The sequence below is a fragment of the Trichechus manatus genome, unplaced genomic scaffold, assembly GCF_000243295.1.
Source record: "Trichechus manatus latirostris isolate Lorelei unplaced genomic scaffold, TriManLat1.0 scaffold00106, whole genome shotgun sequence".
Classification (NCBI taxonomy): domain Eukaryota; kingdom Metazoa; phylum Chordata; class Mammalia; order Sirenia; family Trichechidae; genus Trichechus; species Trichechus manatus.
The window spans coordinates 6,600,712-6,615,104 of record NW_004444042.1 but is presented as its reverse complement, the minus strand read 5'-3'; the positions used below and the strand labels follow the sequence as shown (position 1 = coordinate 6,615,104).

Below are 14,393 nucleotides of genomic sequence, written 5' to 3'. Positions count from 1 at the left end.
GAACTTTCTAAAAGACCCGTCAACTCTTCAATGGAAAGCATCAACAGTTTGTGCCCTAAGACTTTGTTCCCACCAATCCTACAATATTATATCACGATCCTGATCCAATCCTAATTAAGCTCCTGCTTTCAAAGACTAGTCTTAAACCAATGTGAAATTCTCGATAAAACCGCCCTTGCCTTTCTTTCTTTTTTTTTTAATCACACAAGAACATATCATATCATTTAATTAAGTATGGTAGGATTATGTACACAGCTCTACTATTGTGAAATCTCTCTGTACTGGGCAGACCTTCATGTGGAATATAACTGGCCCTCGGATTTAAGGAATAATAGCAATAAAGCTTTGCCCTGGCCTCGATCTTCTCTCGCTATAGGCCCCTTCCTTGGAGTGCTCGACCATTACCGTGGCTTCAGGTATCACGTTCTTGCAGGTAGTTATTTTTATGACTCTCATCTGAGATCCATGTACTTCCTTGATGTTAATTGCCCTTGAGTTAACTCCAACTCATGGCGACCACACGCATTACAGAACAGAACTGCTTCTTAGGGTTTTCTTGGCTGTAATCTTAATGCAAGCAGATTGCCAGGCCTTTTCTTCTCCAGTACCACTGGGTGGGTTCAAATTGTGCCACCTAGGGACCTCCTCCTTGATTAGTTAAGACATATTTTAATTGGGATTTTGCTTCATCCTCTCATAATCTATGAATTTAAAACCCAACTCATCTCCTTTCCCTCTCAACGCAATGTAACATGTTATTCAGTGATTACCATGGGCGTAGTCATTGGATTTGGAGTAATCTCTGACCCATTCTTCTTCTTTATTCCTTGTATCTGGTCTTGATAACCTTTTTCAATATTCCGTTTTCTCCTTCCTTTTCTTTTCCTTTCTTTTTTTTTTTTTTTTTAACATACATTGTTATGAGACCCCAGCCGGTCACCCCAGTCTGCGACAGCACACTCCTCCCCTCCGCCCCTGATTCCCCATGAACATTCAACCAGCTCTTACTCTCTCTGCCTTCCCATCTAACCTCTGGACAGAAGCCGCCCCTTTGCCGACCTTGCCTTTCGAGACATTACCAAACTCAGGGTCCTAGGCGGTTGGGGGCTGAGGATGGAGAAACGCAGATTTAGAGGACCCAGGAAGAAGCCGGCGGACGGAGTCTTCCGAACGTCCTCTGTTCCCAGCAATTCCGGGCTTCCCTGCACTGGGGCGGGGCCCAGGGCCAGGTGAATGGGAGGAGGGGGCGGAGAATTTAGACGCCCCTCGATTCCTCCTGCCAGACCCTGCTGGCCCCACCCTCAGTCAAGGTTGCCGAAGCACGCGGGGTCCAAGTCCGCGCGGGCCGGGCGGAAGGGACGGGAAGGGAGTGGACGCGGCAATCTGGCTGGGGCGGGGCCAGGGCCAGGGCGGGGGCGGATTCTAATATAGAGCTGGTGCCGCGGTGGGCAGAACAGTGCGGAGACTGGAGCCCAGGAGCCCGCCGAGTATCTCCCTGTCCCCAGCGCTCTCAGTCCCGCGTCCCTCCCGCCGCCGCCGCCGCTGCCGGTGAGTGCGGGCCGCGCCCAGAGCTCGGGGGGATGCGCGGCGGCCTGTCCCCTGCGCGCTGCCCTTCCATCTCCATCGGGTTGCTCCCGGGGCTGCCCCTGTTGTGTGCCGAGTGCCCGCGCTCCCCGAGCCCCCGCGGGTGCCGGTCGCGGAGCCCCCAAACAGAAGAGACCCAGGCCCGGCAGCCGGGTAACCGCGGCCCTCCTCCAAACTGCAGTAACCCACCGGCCCGCAGCTCGCACCTCCGCTTCTTCCCCTGACTTCTTCCTTTGCAGAGCCGCTGTCTAGAGTCCCAGCCTCGCTATCATGAGGGTCCCACTGGCGTGCCTGCTGCTCTGCGCCCTGCTTGTTCGCGACTCCGACGTGAGTGGTCTCCCTGCTTTGACTTATGGCAGCGGGAGGGGGCTTGCAAGATCCCTGAACAGCGTCAGGCGAAGGCAGGGGCTGCAAAGGGAGCTGGAGTTCTCCGAATGACATCAACAGCAGGGGCAGCCTGTCCCGGGGAAATAGGACTGGTGGGGCGGGGGTGGGATCCCAGAGAAACGGAACCAGGGGGGTTCGCACTTGTGGGCAAGGGAGGAAGAAGCTTCAGAGGCTGCCCTAGCCTGCCGGCACCTGACTTGGGAAGCTTGCTTGAGTCAATTCATTTCTCCCTGCTGGAAACCCATGATCTTCCACTTGAGGGCTAGGTAGATAGAGACAGAGTAGGGAGAGAGAGAGCTGGAGGGAAGAGTGAGTTTTGGGATTGGACCAGTTTATCGTCACTCTGGAGTCTCGGGCCTGGGACCTTGGGTGACCGTTCCCTCTCCTCCCTCCGCATCTTCCAGGGCAGCGGAGAACTACCTCGAGGGTCTGGTGCATGTGAGTATCTCCCCCTGCACAATAGCTGGCTGCACTGACACTTTGGAAAAGCCTTGGGGGGCAGCCCTTCCCTGTCTCTGCTGGAGGACTGGCTTGCCCCTTGCTGCCTCCCACGCTCCTTGCTTACCCCACCTTTGTGCTTTCCAGCGAACTGTGGCTGTCTGAATGGAGGGACATGTGTGTCCTACAAGTACTTCTCCAACATTCAGCGATGCAACTGCCCCAAGAAATTCCATGGGGAACACTGTGAGATAGGTATGAGGAACCTGACTCTAGCTGGGGTGGGGGAACGCACTAGAGGTTTGGGGGTAAGGGAAAATGGGTGGGATGCAAGAGCAGGCAGGAGTTAGGAGCTGGGGGTGGGGTGGGGCATCTTCATCCCTGTTTGATGGACACAGTCAGACATACATAGACACACTATCTTATAAAGCAATGGTTGCACAAATGTGAGGTGGGGATGGAAGGAGACCCTCAGTGTCTTCTGCCAGATCTGAAATCATGTGAGGCCAGGCAGGATCTCAGCTATGTCCATCTGAGCTTCCTCCTCTAACATTCTCTCCACATCTTCCTGTAGATACTTCAAAAACCTGCTACGAAGGGAACGGTCACTCTTATCGAGGGAAGGCCAACATGGACACCAGGGGCCGGCCCTGCCTGGCCTGGAACTCTGTCTCCGTCCTTCTGAAAACATACCATGCTCACAGACCAGACGCCCTTCAGCTGGGCCTGGGGAAACATAATTACTGCAGGTGAGGCCTCACAAAAGCCTAGTCACTGTCTGCCTCTGCTCCCAGAGCGCTGCCATAGCATGAGAAAAGCAAGGCTTCTGGCTGAGTGTAGCCTGGAGGGGAGGCAGCAGGAAAGGCATTCTGGCTTGGAATGACATTCTCCACCCCTCTGTGTTGCCAGAAACCCAGATCATCAGAAGCGGCCTTGGTGCTATGTGCAGGTTGGCCTAAAGCAGCTTGTCCAAGAGTGCCAGGTGTATGACTGTTCGTTGGGTGAGTGTCACTGACCTGCTTATGACAGTAGGGACAAGGGGACAGTGTCTCCATATGGTCCCTCAGTCCATCACAGGAGGGATGAGGAGGCCTGCCTGACCATGAAGAACTGGGAGGTCAGAGGGTGAGGAGAAGGACACTTCATCCTACCTGCCGCCTCAAGACATCCACCTTTTTCTCCTCTAGGAGAAAGTCCCATCTCTCCTCCAGAAAAATCAGAGTTTCAGTGTGGCCAGAAGGCTGTGAAGCCCCGCTTTAAGATTGTTGGGGGAGAATTCACAACCATTGAGAACCAGCCCTGGTTTGCGGCCATCTACAGGAAGCACCGGGGAGGCTCGGTCACCTACCTGTGCGGCGGCAGCCTCATCACTCCTTGTTGGGTGGTCAGCGCCACACACTGCTTCATGTATGTTCCTCTGCCTCTCCTCACTGACCCTCCTGCCCCACCCTAAACACACCTCTTTCTCCTTCCCAGCAAAGGATTCTACTTCACTTCTCCCCCCTCAGCCCCTCTCCAGCAGCCCATGGCCTTGGGGACAAGTCACACTCTGAGGTCTCTGTGGTAGGAAGGGGGATGTGAAAAGATCTCATGAGACCAGGCTGTCTGACATGTCCCACCTCCCACAGTAATTACCAGAAAAAGGAGGACTACATCATCTACCTGGGTCGGTCAAGGCTTAACTCTAATACGCCTGGGGAGATGAAGTTTGAGGTGAAAGAGCTGATCTTGCACGAGGACTATAGTTCCGAGACGCTTGCTCACCACAACGATATTGGTGAGTGGAAAACCCTCAACTGACATGATGATGACTGAGGGTGAAGGCGCCCAGGAAGAGACCCAAGTGGGAGGATGAGGTTGTGGGGAAACTTGAAGACCCTGCTTTACACAACAAAAGAATGGTGGGGAAAGACTCAGAGTAAAACATATGAGGGGCCTGGTTCTCCTCTCTGGAGTCCCTAAATTTCCCAGATGGGTAGCCTCCTCTGGGTGGATATAGCCTCCCATCCCACCATAGGCATATGACTTGGGCTGAGAATGCCCTGTTTGTGAAAATTAGAAACAAGACACCCCTTTGTCGGATGTAGCCTCTTTCTGTATCAGGATGTAGAATTTGGTGATAGAACATTGAGCTGGATTTCAGTCCTGCAGCTTCAGCTGGGCCTTTTTTGCAGGAAACAATCTGTACAACTGTATGCGGCAGTCCTGGCTGCCCAAACCTTGGTCAGCAGCTGGGAGGAAGCTCTAGGGGCATGGGGCAAGGGAGGCTTGTTCCAGGTGATCTACTGTTAGACCTCCCAGGATGACTTCTGACCTTAACTGACCTAGGGCTAGACATAGCCACTCCCTCCGCTTTTGGAGGGGAAAGATAGTGGCCACCTGACCAGATGGTGATCTTTCCTCTCTGACCCCGTACCTGCCTCATTCCCCAGCCTTGCTGAAGATTCGTTCTAACACGGGCCAGTGTGCGCAGCCATCCCGGACCATCCAGACCATCTGCCTGCCCCCGCAGAATGACGATGCCCGTTTTGGTGCAAGCTGTGAGATCACTGGCTTCGGAAAAGAGAATCCCAGTAAGTGATATTTGGGGCTGGCTAAAGGGGTCCTGGGGGAATGTTGTGACCAGAAAGTGAGCACAGCTTGATCAAGGGAGGACCATGGAGAGAGAGATGGGAGCACTATGGAGATGGGTCCCAGGGATGGAGTTGGGAGTTATGGGCCATAAAGGTAAACAGATGGTGGGATGGGTTATAGGTGGGGTAAAGGCTTAGATTTGAATGGAAAAATGGATAAGGGCTTTCTCTAGTAGAGACACTTTTTGTCCCCTCCCAGACAGAGAGTCCCAGTGGGAAAGCTGGACAGACACATCTTAACCCAACTGCTCCCTGTTTCCTCCATCTAGCTGACTATATTTATCCAGAGCAGCTGAAGATGACTGTTGTGAAGCTGGTTTCCCACAAGGTATGTCAGCAGCCCAGCTACTATGGCTCCGAAGTCACCCACAAAATGCTGTGTGCTGCTGACCCACAGTGGGAAACAGATTCCTGCCAGGTGAGGGTTCCAAGCATCTCTATCCATCACCCATAAACCTCACCAGGGCTCCTGGTCCTGTCCCTGATAGCCTTGGTGAGTGGGGGTTGTGGGGGAGCCTCTTGCCAGTTAAAGCTCCAGGAAGCCAGAATCTAGAGCTCAGGTCTTTGGGAGTTTAAACTAATCTTGGATGTTTACCAAAATTTTTCCATGAGTCTCACTCTGTTCTGGGCACTTCAGACTGGAGTGAGGAATAAGATTGTAGAAAGAGAAAATAATAGAAGACAACATAACTAAGTATTGAGGGTGTGGTGTGAATTATAAATAATCAGATGTTTGGGAGAGGGAGGTGAGTGCAGATTAGATGGGCATGGAAGGGAGGCTTTGAATGGGATTTGAGGAGGCAGAGGGAAGAACGGCGGGCACTTCAGGGGAAAGATACAAAATAAGAATAAGCAGGCATATCCCAGGATGGGGAGGAGAAGTAGGACCTGGGAGCAGGGATGGAATGGTGGCAGGTAACCGGACTTTGAAAACCAAGCAGAGGGTTTTAAACTTAATAATGTAGGAAATGGGGAATCACTAGAGTCTTTGACTCTGGGAAACTTCCCATCTCTCTTGGCATGGTTGGGTGGTAGGATCAGAAGGCCCTTTTCCTACTTCCCCACTACTCCCAGAGCTCATCTTTTGCATCTTGGCTTCTTCACAGGGGGACTCAGGTGGGCCCCTGGTCTGCTCCAATGAAGGCCGCCTGACACTGACTGGGATTGTGAGCTGGGGCCGTGGCTGTGCCTTGAAGGACAAGCCAGGTGTCTATACAAGGGTCTCACGATTCCTGCCCTGGATCCACACTCACATCGGGGAAGAGGAGAATGGCCTAAGCCTCTGAGGACCCCAAGGAGCAGAGGGAGGAAACAGGCACCTCCTACTCCCATGCTCAGCATCACTTTTGCAGTCGGCCATCTCCACCAGATAGAAGGAAGACACGGGAGGAAGACTGGCTCTGCAGAGATGGTTTTTGCATGTGCTGCCTGCCAGGGTGAGCGACGATAGCTTTACCCTCAGATACAGGTCTGGGTGCTGGCTGCCCAGAACCCCCTGGCCAGGATGGAGGGGTGGTCCTGACTCAGGATGGTGTTGCTCAGTTGTTTTGTCTTTTTCTGGACTAAAACCTCCTGGCGTTAAAAATGTCATCTCCTGTGCATGGGTGGAAAGAGAGGCAGCTCCCTCATCAGTGGGCATTCATGAGACACACTGTTGGGAAATGAATAATTTCCCAATTAGGAAGTGTAGCAGAGCTGAGGTCTCTTGAGGGGGGTTGGCCAATGTGGGAACAGTAGTTTGGGGAGTAGAGACACTAATGAATTAAAGGCAGGGCTCTGGCATTCCATGAATGTGTCAGGAGATGCTGTATGTGTGTAGGTCGAGCACTTGTACACGGGCTCTAAGCGTGAGTGAGTAAGAGCTGCTGCGTCCCTGTGTCTGACTGCATTTCCCTAAACTGTGGGGACTCTGCTGCCACACAGAGTGGGTCTGTCCAGAGGGGTCATGGGTAACTCCCAGGGCCTCTTGGCTCTCACACGTGTTGACTCCTATGAATGTATCGTTCCGGGGCACAACCCATACCCAGCACTAAATGTCTCCGTTTCACTTTCATGTAGATGTCCTTTTTTGGCCAGTTATCCTATCTGACCTTCCAGCCTAGTTCATCCAATCCTCACTGGGTGGGGTGAAGACCACTCCTGTACACTGAATATTTAATAATTATATTCTGCCATTTTTATTTATATCTATTTTTATAATTTTGAATAAAGATGATCAATAAAATATGATTTTTCTGAAGACTTTGGCTCTCCTCTTATCCTTGTCTGGGAGGGAGTTAGGGAGCATAAAAAGTAAAAAATGGCAATGGTGGCATGTACCCCAGAATTTCTTGTGGGGCTGTGTATCTGGACTTAATGGGCCTTTGGGAGGTAGAGGCTAGGAGAGTTGTAGGGCAGGACCTCCAAAGCACGTAAGACATAAAAAGGTGGCCCAAGCCAGGGGCCCATGGCTTGTTTTGCAGGCTGGGTTTCAGCCCCCAATTGCCTCCTTAACCTGATTCCTTTGTGCAATGCACACCTTATACAACTGTATGTAGTGGTCCTCTCTAGAATTAGCCCAACCATATTCTTTTAACTCTGCCCCCGATAATCTGTGAGCTGACCTCAACCGAGGACAGCACCTCCATGGGTGAAAATTGCTAATCCAAAAACCCAACTCAGCTTGAGTGACTCTGTGGCATTCAGGGAAATAAAAACAAAAGTTCCCGTCATCTGTGCATGGGACTGGTACTGAGTGTTCTCTGTGTGTTAATGGAACTCGTGACCAGCTATTGCTATCCCTCGTATCAGGGGGCTCAGAATCTAAATCTGGGTGATGTCCTAATGGGGGTGACCATATATTTCGAACCAAACATCAAATTCTGAAGAACTGGGTTGTAGAAGACAAGCTGGGAGATACATTAGGATGCCAAGGTATTGGTGTTTCCAAGTTGTGTTAATGGTTTTCGGCAGTGTTTCTTAACCAAGTCACCAGAGAACCTTTAAAAAATATACACATGCCTCTGCCCCACTTGGAAAGATTGTGATTCAGACGATCAGCGCTGGTGCCAGGGCTTGTGATTTTAAAAAAGCTCCCAAAGAGTTTCTGATATGCATCTCCGATTGAGAACCTTTGGGGACGATTGACTAGAATATGTGAAGGTCCCAGAAAATTCAAAATATGGTCAGCATGAGTTCTCTGTATGAATAGCCACTGTTTTCTGAGGGGTTCAGTATGTGCAAGGTTTCCCAGCCTTCCTGGTGAGAAGGTTCCCCAGGTTCCTGGAGATTAAGGAAGGGCCCAGCGTGTTCCTCTTTTTAATCTCTGCAATTTTGCGTGTTGCCTTAGTGTGATGCAGTGGTTCAGAGCATGGACTTTGGAGTCAGGTAACCTGGACTCTAACAACAGCTGTGTGACTTGGGAAAGACTGTTAACCTCTCTGTGTCTCAGTTTCCTCATCTATAAAAAAGATGTATCTACCTCCCAGGGTAGGTAGGTAAAAAATCTCTTAGCGTAATTCTGACACCTAGTAAATGCATAAAAATGGTGGCTATTATTACAAAGCTCTATAAATTCTTGTAGAATTGAATGGGAACCCCCTTTCCTCTTCTACCCCAGGATTGCATTGGAGTGTTTTACAGGAGCCAGAACTTGCTAGGAAAGAAAAGGCATGATATGAAGCTAACGGGCCCAACCCAGGCTGAGTGGCTGCTCAGCCTCTGCGTTCTCCCCCAGGGGCCATGAAAGATCTTGTTCACGCTTGAGCTGCTCCAGCACCAGGACTCAGAGACACTGAAAACAGGAAGTATGAGCCCCACTGGCAGGTTGAGCAATGAGGCTGCTAACTCTCCCCAGACCATTTCCCAGCCACCACCCAACCCCAGCTGGCAACTGCCTCTTCCCTGAATCAACGACCTCACTTGGGGCTGGCCGGGATTGGCCGCTTTCCAGCAACCAGGTTCTTGGCTCCAGATACTACCCTGTCAATCAGTTTAGCCACCTAAGCCTAGTGCTCACTATGTACCAGGCACTGTGCTAAATTCCTTACATATTGTCAGATTTAATCCCCACAACAATCCTGTGAGGAAGGTATTATTGGCCCCATTTTACAGTAGAGAAAATTGAAGTGCAGAGAGATTGAGTGACTTGCCCAAGACAATGCAGCTGGTGGTGGCAGCGCCAGCGTTCAGACCAGGCAGCTGGCTCCAGAGTCCACATGCCCAGCATTCTGACGTCATCACCTCTCAGCAGTGTACAAATGGGCAAAGCAGAGCAGCCCTCCCTTCAAGCTCCTTACAGCAGAGATTCTGGATTTCTAGACTAAGTGTATCAAGATTTCAACCCTAGCTTAGATGTACTCTCCTAATCCTTTTTTTAAAAAAGATTCCCAGGCCAAGTGAGGAGATCACACTTTACCACCAATTTCAAAGTAAAATTTCTCCCTTTTCAAGCTAACCTCAGTCTTCTCTGCTGAAATCTGGTTTCATTGAAGCAGTTTCCGTTTTCATCAGAACCCCTCCTTCTGAAATATTCTGTGGCCCATTCTATTATTTAAATCAACTTGTTTTCCACTTTTGCCCTGCATTCCCAAGCCCTCTCCCCACAACAGCTACACCCCTGCATACCCCCACACTCACCCCCAATGCATCCACCTTCCTCCCCCCGTCAGTACACGTCTGAGCCATCCTCTTCAATCAAAGTGAGAGGGGTCGCTCAGGTGCCTTTTTAAATAACAGTTTTATTGAGATATAATTCATACACTATACAATTCATTCATTTAAAGTATACAATTCAATGGATTTTAGTATTTTCAGAGTTGTGCAACCATAATCACAATTAATTTTAGAACATTTTCGTCATCCCAGAAAGAAACCCTGACGCCATTAGCAGTCACTCCCCTTTTCTTCCCAATTCTTCCCCCCTACCCCCGCCGCCATCCCAGCCCTAGGCAACTATTAATATATTTGCTCTCTCTATGGGTTTGCCTATTCTGGACTTTTCATATAAATGGAATCATACAATATGTGGTCTTTTGTGACTGACTTCTTTCACTAAGCGTAATGTTTTCAAGGTTCATCCACATCATAGCATGTATTAGTACTGTGGCTAAATCTTAAATAGCAACTTGGGAGAAAAGATCGTCCAGATCCCTTCTGACCTCCGTCACATTCAGAGTCATTCAACAACCTTTTTTTTTGTATATATTCCAGGTACTGTTTTAGATGCTGGGAACACAAGAACAAATGAGACACTGTTCTAGTCCTCAAGGAGATAGGAACACAACCACAGTCTAATGTGATAAATGCTATAATAAAAGCGTGTGTAAAGTGCATGGAATAAGGATGAGGAAGCAATTAAATTTGCCTTGGGTATTTAAGGAAGACTTTACGGAATAGGTGACATTTTATCCGGAGCCCTGGTTGCGCAGTGGTTAAGAGCTCGGTTGCTAACCAAAAGGTCGGCAGTTTGAATCCACCAGCCACTGCTTGGAAACCCTATGGAACAGTTCTACTCTGTCCTATAGGGTCGTTATGAGTCGAAATCAACTTTGCAGCAAAGGATCTCCAAAGATGCACAGAAATTTGCCAAACAAGGAGGAGAAAGGCGTTGCAGGTATAGGGAAGAGCATGGAGGCATGAAAAGGTAGAGTGTTCTCAAGAAATGACAAACTGCTGTGGCTAAAAAAAAAAAAAAAAAAGAGTTTGAGGGGCATTAAGTAGGCAGAGAGTGGTGGGGAAAGGAGCTGGTGGGAGCCAGAGGGTGATGACCCTTAGGTAGAGCCAATACTCAGCAACAGGCACCAGTAAATAGCTCCTGTCTCTAGACCTCTCCATGTGGCTCCCAGTCACCGAGCCTCTCTCTACTTCTTGACGATCCAGCAACTACAGGGTTAAAGCCTGGCACAGAGGAGGCCTCCAAGACCACCTCCCCACCACCACCACCAATCTGCCTGTCCAGTGTTGGTGCACTGAAGTCCTGCTTGTTAAATATTTTGATACTACCTCTTGCCCTCAGGTACTATTTTCCAAAACCTAGAAAGTTAACTAAGGTCAGGGAGTTAAAAAAGTTTTTTTCCCCCTAACTAAAATTTTCCACTCCACTGTAAAAATAACATGCCTCTGTAATCTCACAGCCATTGTTAACATCTCCAGCTTCTTGAATCTCGTTTGCAATCTCAACCCCCTCTACCTGGCCTTGAATATTGGGTTCCCCAAGGCCTGCTCCTAGACCCTCTTCTCTTCTCACTCCAAACTTTCTCCCAATCTCATTTACACCCATGTTTAAATCACCACCAACAGATGACTCACAAATGCTTATTTCTAGCCAGATTTCTTTTGGTTTACTTGATACTCCCTTTGGTTATCACACACAGGGCACCTCAAACTCAACCTGCCCCTAAAGTGGCCCTGTCTTCCTGCCCCAGCCTGGAGCTCTTCTAGCACTTTTTGTCCCAGGCACCACATCCACTCAATTATGCAAGCCAGAAATCAAGGACTCATCTTCCCTTCACCCTCCCCATCCCATCTATCATCGAATCCTGGAGATTTGCGCAATATTTCTTGAACTCATTTGTTTCTCTCCATCTCTATCAACACCGTTAGTTGAGCCCAAGCCAACATCATCTCTTGCCTGGGCTACTGCAATAGCTTCCTAACTGGTTATCCCAGCTGATCTTCTTCCACTCCCTCCCACAGCCCCAGCAATCCTTTCCACTCGCTTAAAGCAGAGTAATTATTTGAAAATGCAAATATGCTTAAATGATTCCCATTATTCCTTAACATGGCCTGCAAGCCTGGGCAGGGTCTGGCCCCTACCTCGTCTCTAACTTCACCTGGTGCCAAGCTCCTCCAGTCTTGCCCTGCTCACCCATTCTGTCACTTGTCAGTCCCCATTCCACCATAGGGCCTGTCTTAGGCTGGGTTCTCTAGAGAAGCAAAATCTGTGAAGCATATGTATATAGACAGAGAGGGAGAAGGAGAGGGAGAGCGAAAGGGAGAGAGATAGTTATATCAAGGAAATGGTTTTAGAGTCTGGAAAGTCCCAAGTCTGTGGGTCAGGCTGAGTCTTCTCCTGACTCATGTAGCTGCAGGGGCTGGCAAACCCAAGATTGGCAGGTCAGACAGCAGGCCTCTGGCTCACAGGCTGCAGAGGCTGATGGATTCTGAGATTAACAGTTAAGCTGCTAGCTCAAGTCCAAGAGCCAGAGGTCAGTGAGGAGTCAGCTGCAGGATCCAGAGCAAGCAAAAGCCCGTTAGCCTCTTGCCAGAAAGCCCACATATATTGGATGTAGGCCACACCTCCAAGGAAACTCCCTTTCAACTGATTGGCTGCTCACAGCAGATCTTATCATGGAGCTGATTACATTATATCACATTTCATTATGGAGGTGATTATATTATTACATAGCTGTCAAACTACATCATAACTGCCAAACTACTGAGAATCATGGCAAGCCAAATTAACACACAACCTTAACCATCACAGTCCACCCCTTGTCAACTTGGCACCTGTACGCATCTTGCGAAACCATACACAATCTCTAAATAAAGACAATTTTAAAGTGATGCTTACACCTAACAGGATACAACTAAGACACACACAACTGAAAACACACTAGCCCTGTTTACATCTTATATTTTATAAGTGAAGAAAACAAAAATATTTGGTGCACACATACAAGGAGGAAATATTTATAACAATTACAGTCCTCATTTCTGCAATTGGTCACATGGTCATAGCTGATATTTAGAACTACCTTCTTCCACCACCCATTCCATATTCCCTTTACCCACAGCGAGCACCTCAGCTGGTCATGATTCTTTGCCTGGTGGGGTGACCCATATCTTCATTCCTGAAGGGCCTGGGCCATTAGTAGTCATGTCAGAATTGGACTGCTGTAGTTTTCCACTGACTTTAATCACAGGGCACAGGAGTACTAAGAGATGTCCTAAGGAATCTCCTGTATTCCAGATATACTCTTCTTTACCTCCATTATGTAATTAGTAATCCAATTTCCTCTTGGTAATCGGGACCAATCACACCGGCCAATATGGTAACTTCCTTCTTTGCCTGTTGATCCAGAGACATGAGGAGCCCAAAGTGGCCAGGTGGCATTCTTAACTCCTAGTTCAATGGAATTAATGTTATGTCTCCTGGTGGGAGCATTCCTATCTTTGGAATGAAGACTTCTAGACCTGCAGAGCATAGGGTCACAGGGACAGGAAGCAAAAATTTTACAAGTGGGTCACTAGGGATAATAATGAGTGGTGCCACTCCCGTTTTCATCCCTTGATTCCTGGACCCATGAATCCTGGATATGGGAGAAACAATACCTTTTTGTCCATACCTGTTTCAAAGACCGACAGAAGCACTTTGCCTTCATCTTGCAAGGCCAGCAATACACCTTCACTGTCCTATCTCATGGGTATGTCAAGGTTCACATATGACTGTATACTGATTCATGGACTGTGCCCAATGGTTTGGTCAGATGGTAGGGAAATGGAAGGAACGTGATTGGAAAATTGGTGACAAGGGTGTATGGGGAAGAGGTACGTGGATAGACTTCTCTGAATGGGCCAAAGAGGTGAAGATATTTGTGTCTCATGTGAATGCTCACCAAAGGGTGACATTGGAAGAGGAGGATTTTAACAATCAAGTGGATAGTATGACGCTGTCTTAGGCTGGGTTCTTTGGCCCATTCAGAGAAGTCTATCCACATACCTCTTCCCCATACCTCCTTGTTATCGATTTTCCGATCATGTTCCTTCCAAGTCCCTGACCATCCAGCCAAACCATTGTCCATAGCTCATGAATCAGTATACAAGTGCACATCTGGCCATTTCTCCTTCCAAGCAAAGTGAACAACCAGGTGCACTGCTAGAAGTTCTGCCCATTGGGAGGATCTCTCTTCACCACTGAACTTTAGGGCGGTCCCAGCAAGGGGTTATAGTGCTGCTGTCCACTTTCAAGTAGTGCTGGCATATCATGCAGAACCATCCATAAATCAGGCACAAGTTTTCTCTTCCTCAGTCAACTAATCATAAGGAACTCCCCATGAGGTCATAGGTGCAGACTGGGAGAGGACAGATAATGTGACAGGAGTACAGACCATGGGCATTTGGGCCACGTCCTCATGCAACTTACTTGTGCCTTCAGGTCCTGCTTGGGCCCCATCTCCTAGATACCACTTCCATTTAATGATGGAATGCTGCTGTGCATGTCCGATTTTACGACTCTGTGGGTCAGGCTACACCCAGTTCATGATGGGAGGCTTAGGCTGCATGGTGACTTGGTGGCCCATGGTTAAACATTCAGTCTCTACTAAGGTCCAGTAACAAGCCAAAAGCTGTTCCTCAAAAGAAGAGTAGTTA

At 49.0% G+C, this 14,393-nt stretch overlaps 2 protein-coding genes across 3 annotated transcripts; one reads left to right on the top strand and one right to left on the bottom strand.

Moving 5' to 3' along the window:
* Positions 1–1,517: 1,517 nt before the first annotated feature.
* Positions 1,518–7,281, top strand: PLAU (plasminogen activator, urokinase). 2 transcript variants are annotated; one of them, XR_002825134.1, is made up of 11 exons: positions 1,518–1,911; positions 2,376–2,409; positions 2,557–2,664; positions 2,984–3,158; positions 3,319–3,410; positions 3,597–3,816; positions 4,038–4,186; positions 4,842–4,982; positions 5,312–5,460; positions 6,149–6,478; positions 7,101–7,281. XR_002825134.1 is itself a non-coding variant. In XM_012557517.2 (10 exons), exons 1-10 carry the CDS (start codon positions 1,855–1,857, stop codon positions 6,326–6,328), a joined length of 1,305 nt encoding a protein of 434 aa, XP_012412971.1. In that variant the 5' UTR covers positions 1,518–1,854; the 3' UTR covers positions 6,329–7,281. The 2 variants fall into 2 exon arrangements, 1 of the variants encoding a protein (XP_012412971.1); XM_012557517.2 differs by having other exon boundaries at positions 6,149–7,281.
* LOC111821793 (uncharacterized protein C10orf55) lies at positions 1,942–2,291 on the bottom strand (the record flags this gene model as incomplete). Its single annotated transcript, XM_023737674.1, is given in 3 exon segments — positions 1,942–2,089; positions 2,092–2,265; positions 2,268–2,291. Coding segments are annotated over 3 exon segments (312 nt in total), but the record flags the coding sequence as incomplete, so codon positions are not given.
* Positions 7,282–14,393: the final 7,112 nt, after the last annotated feature.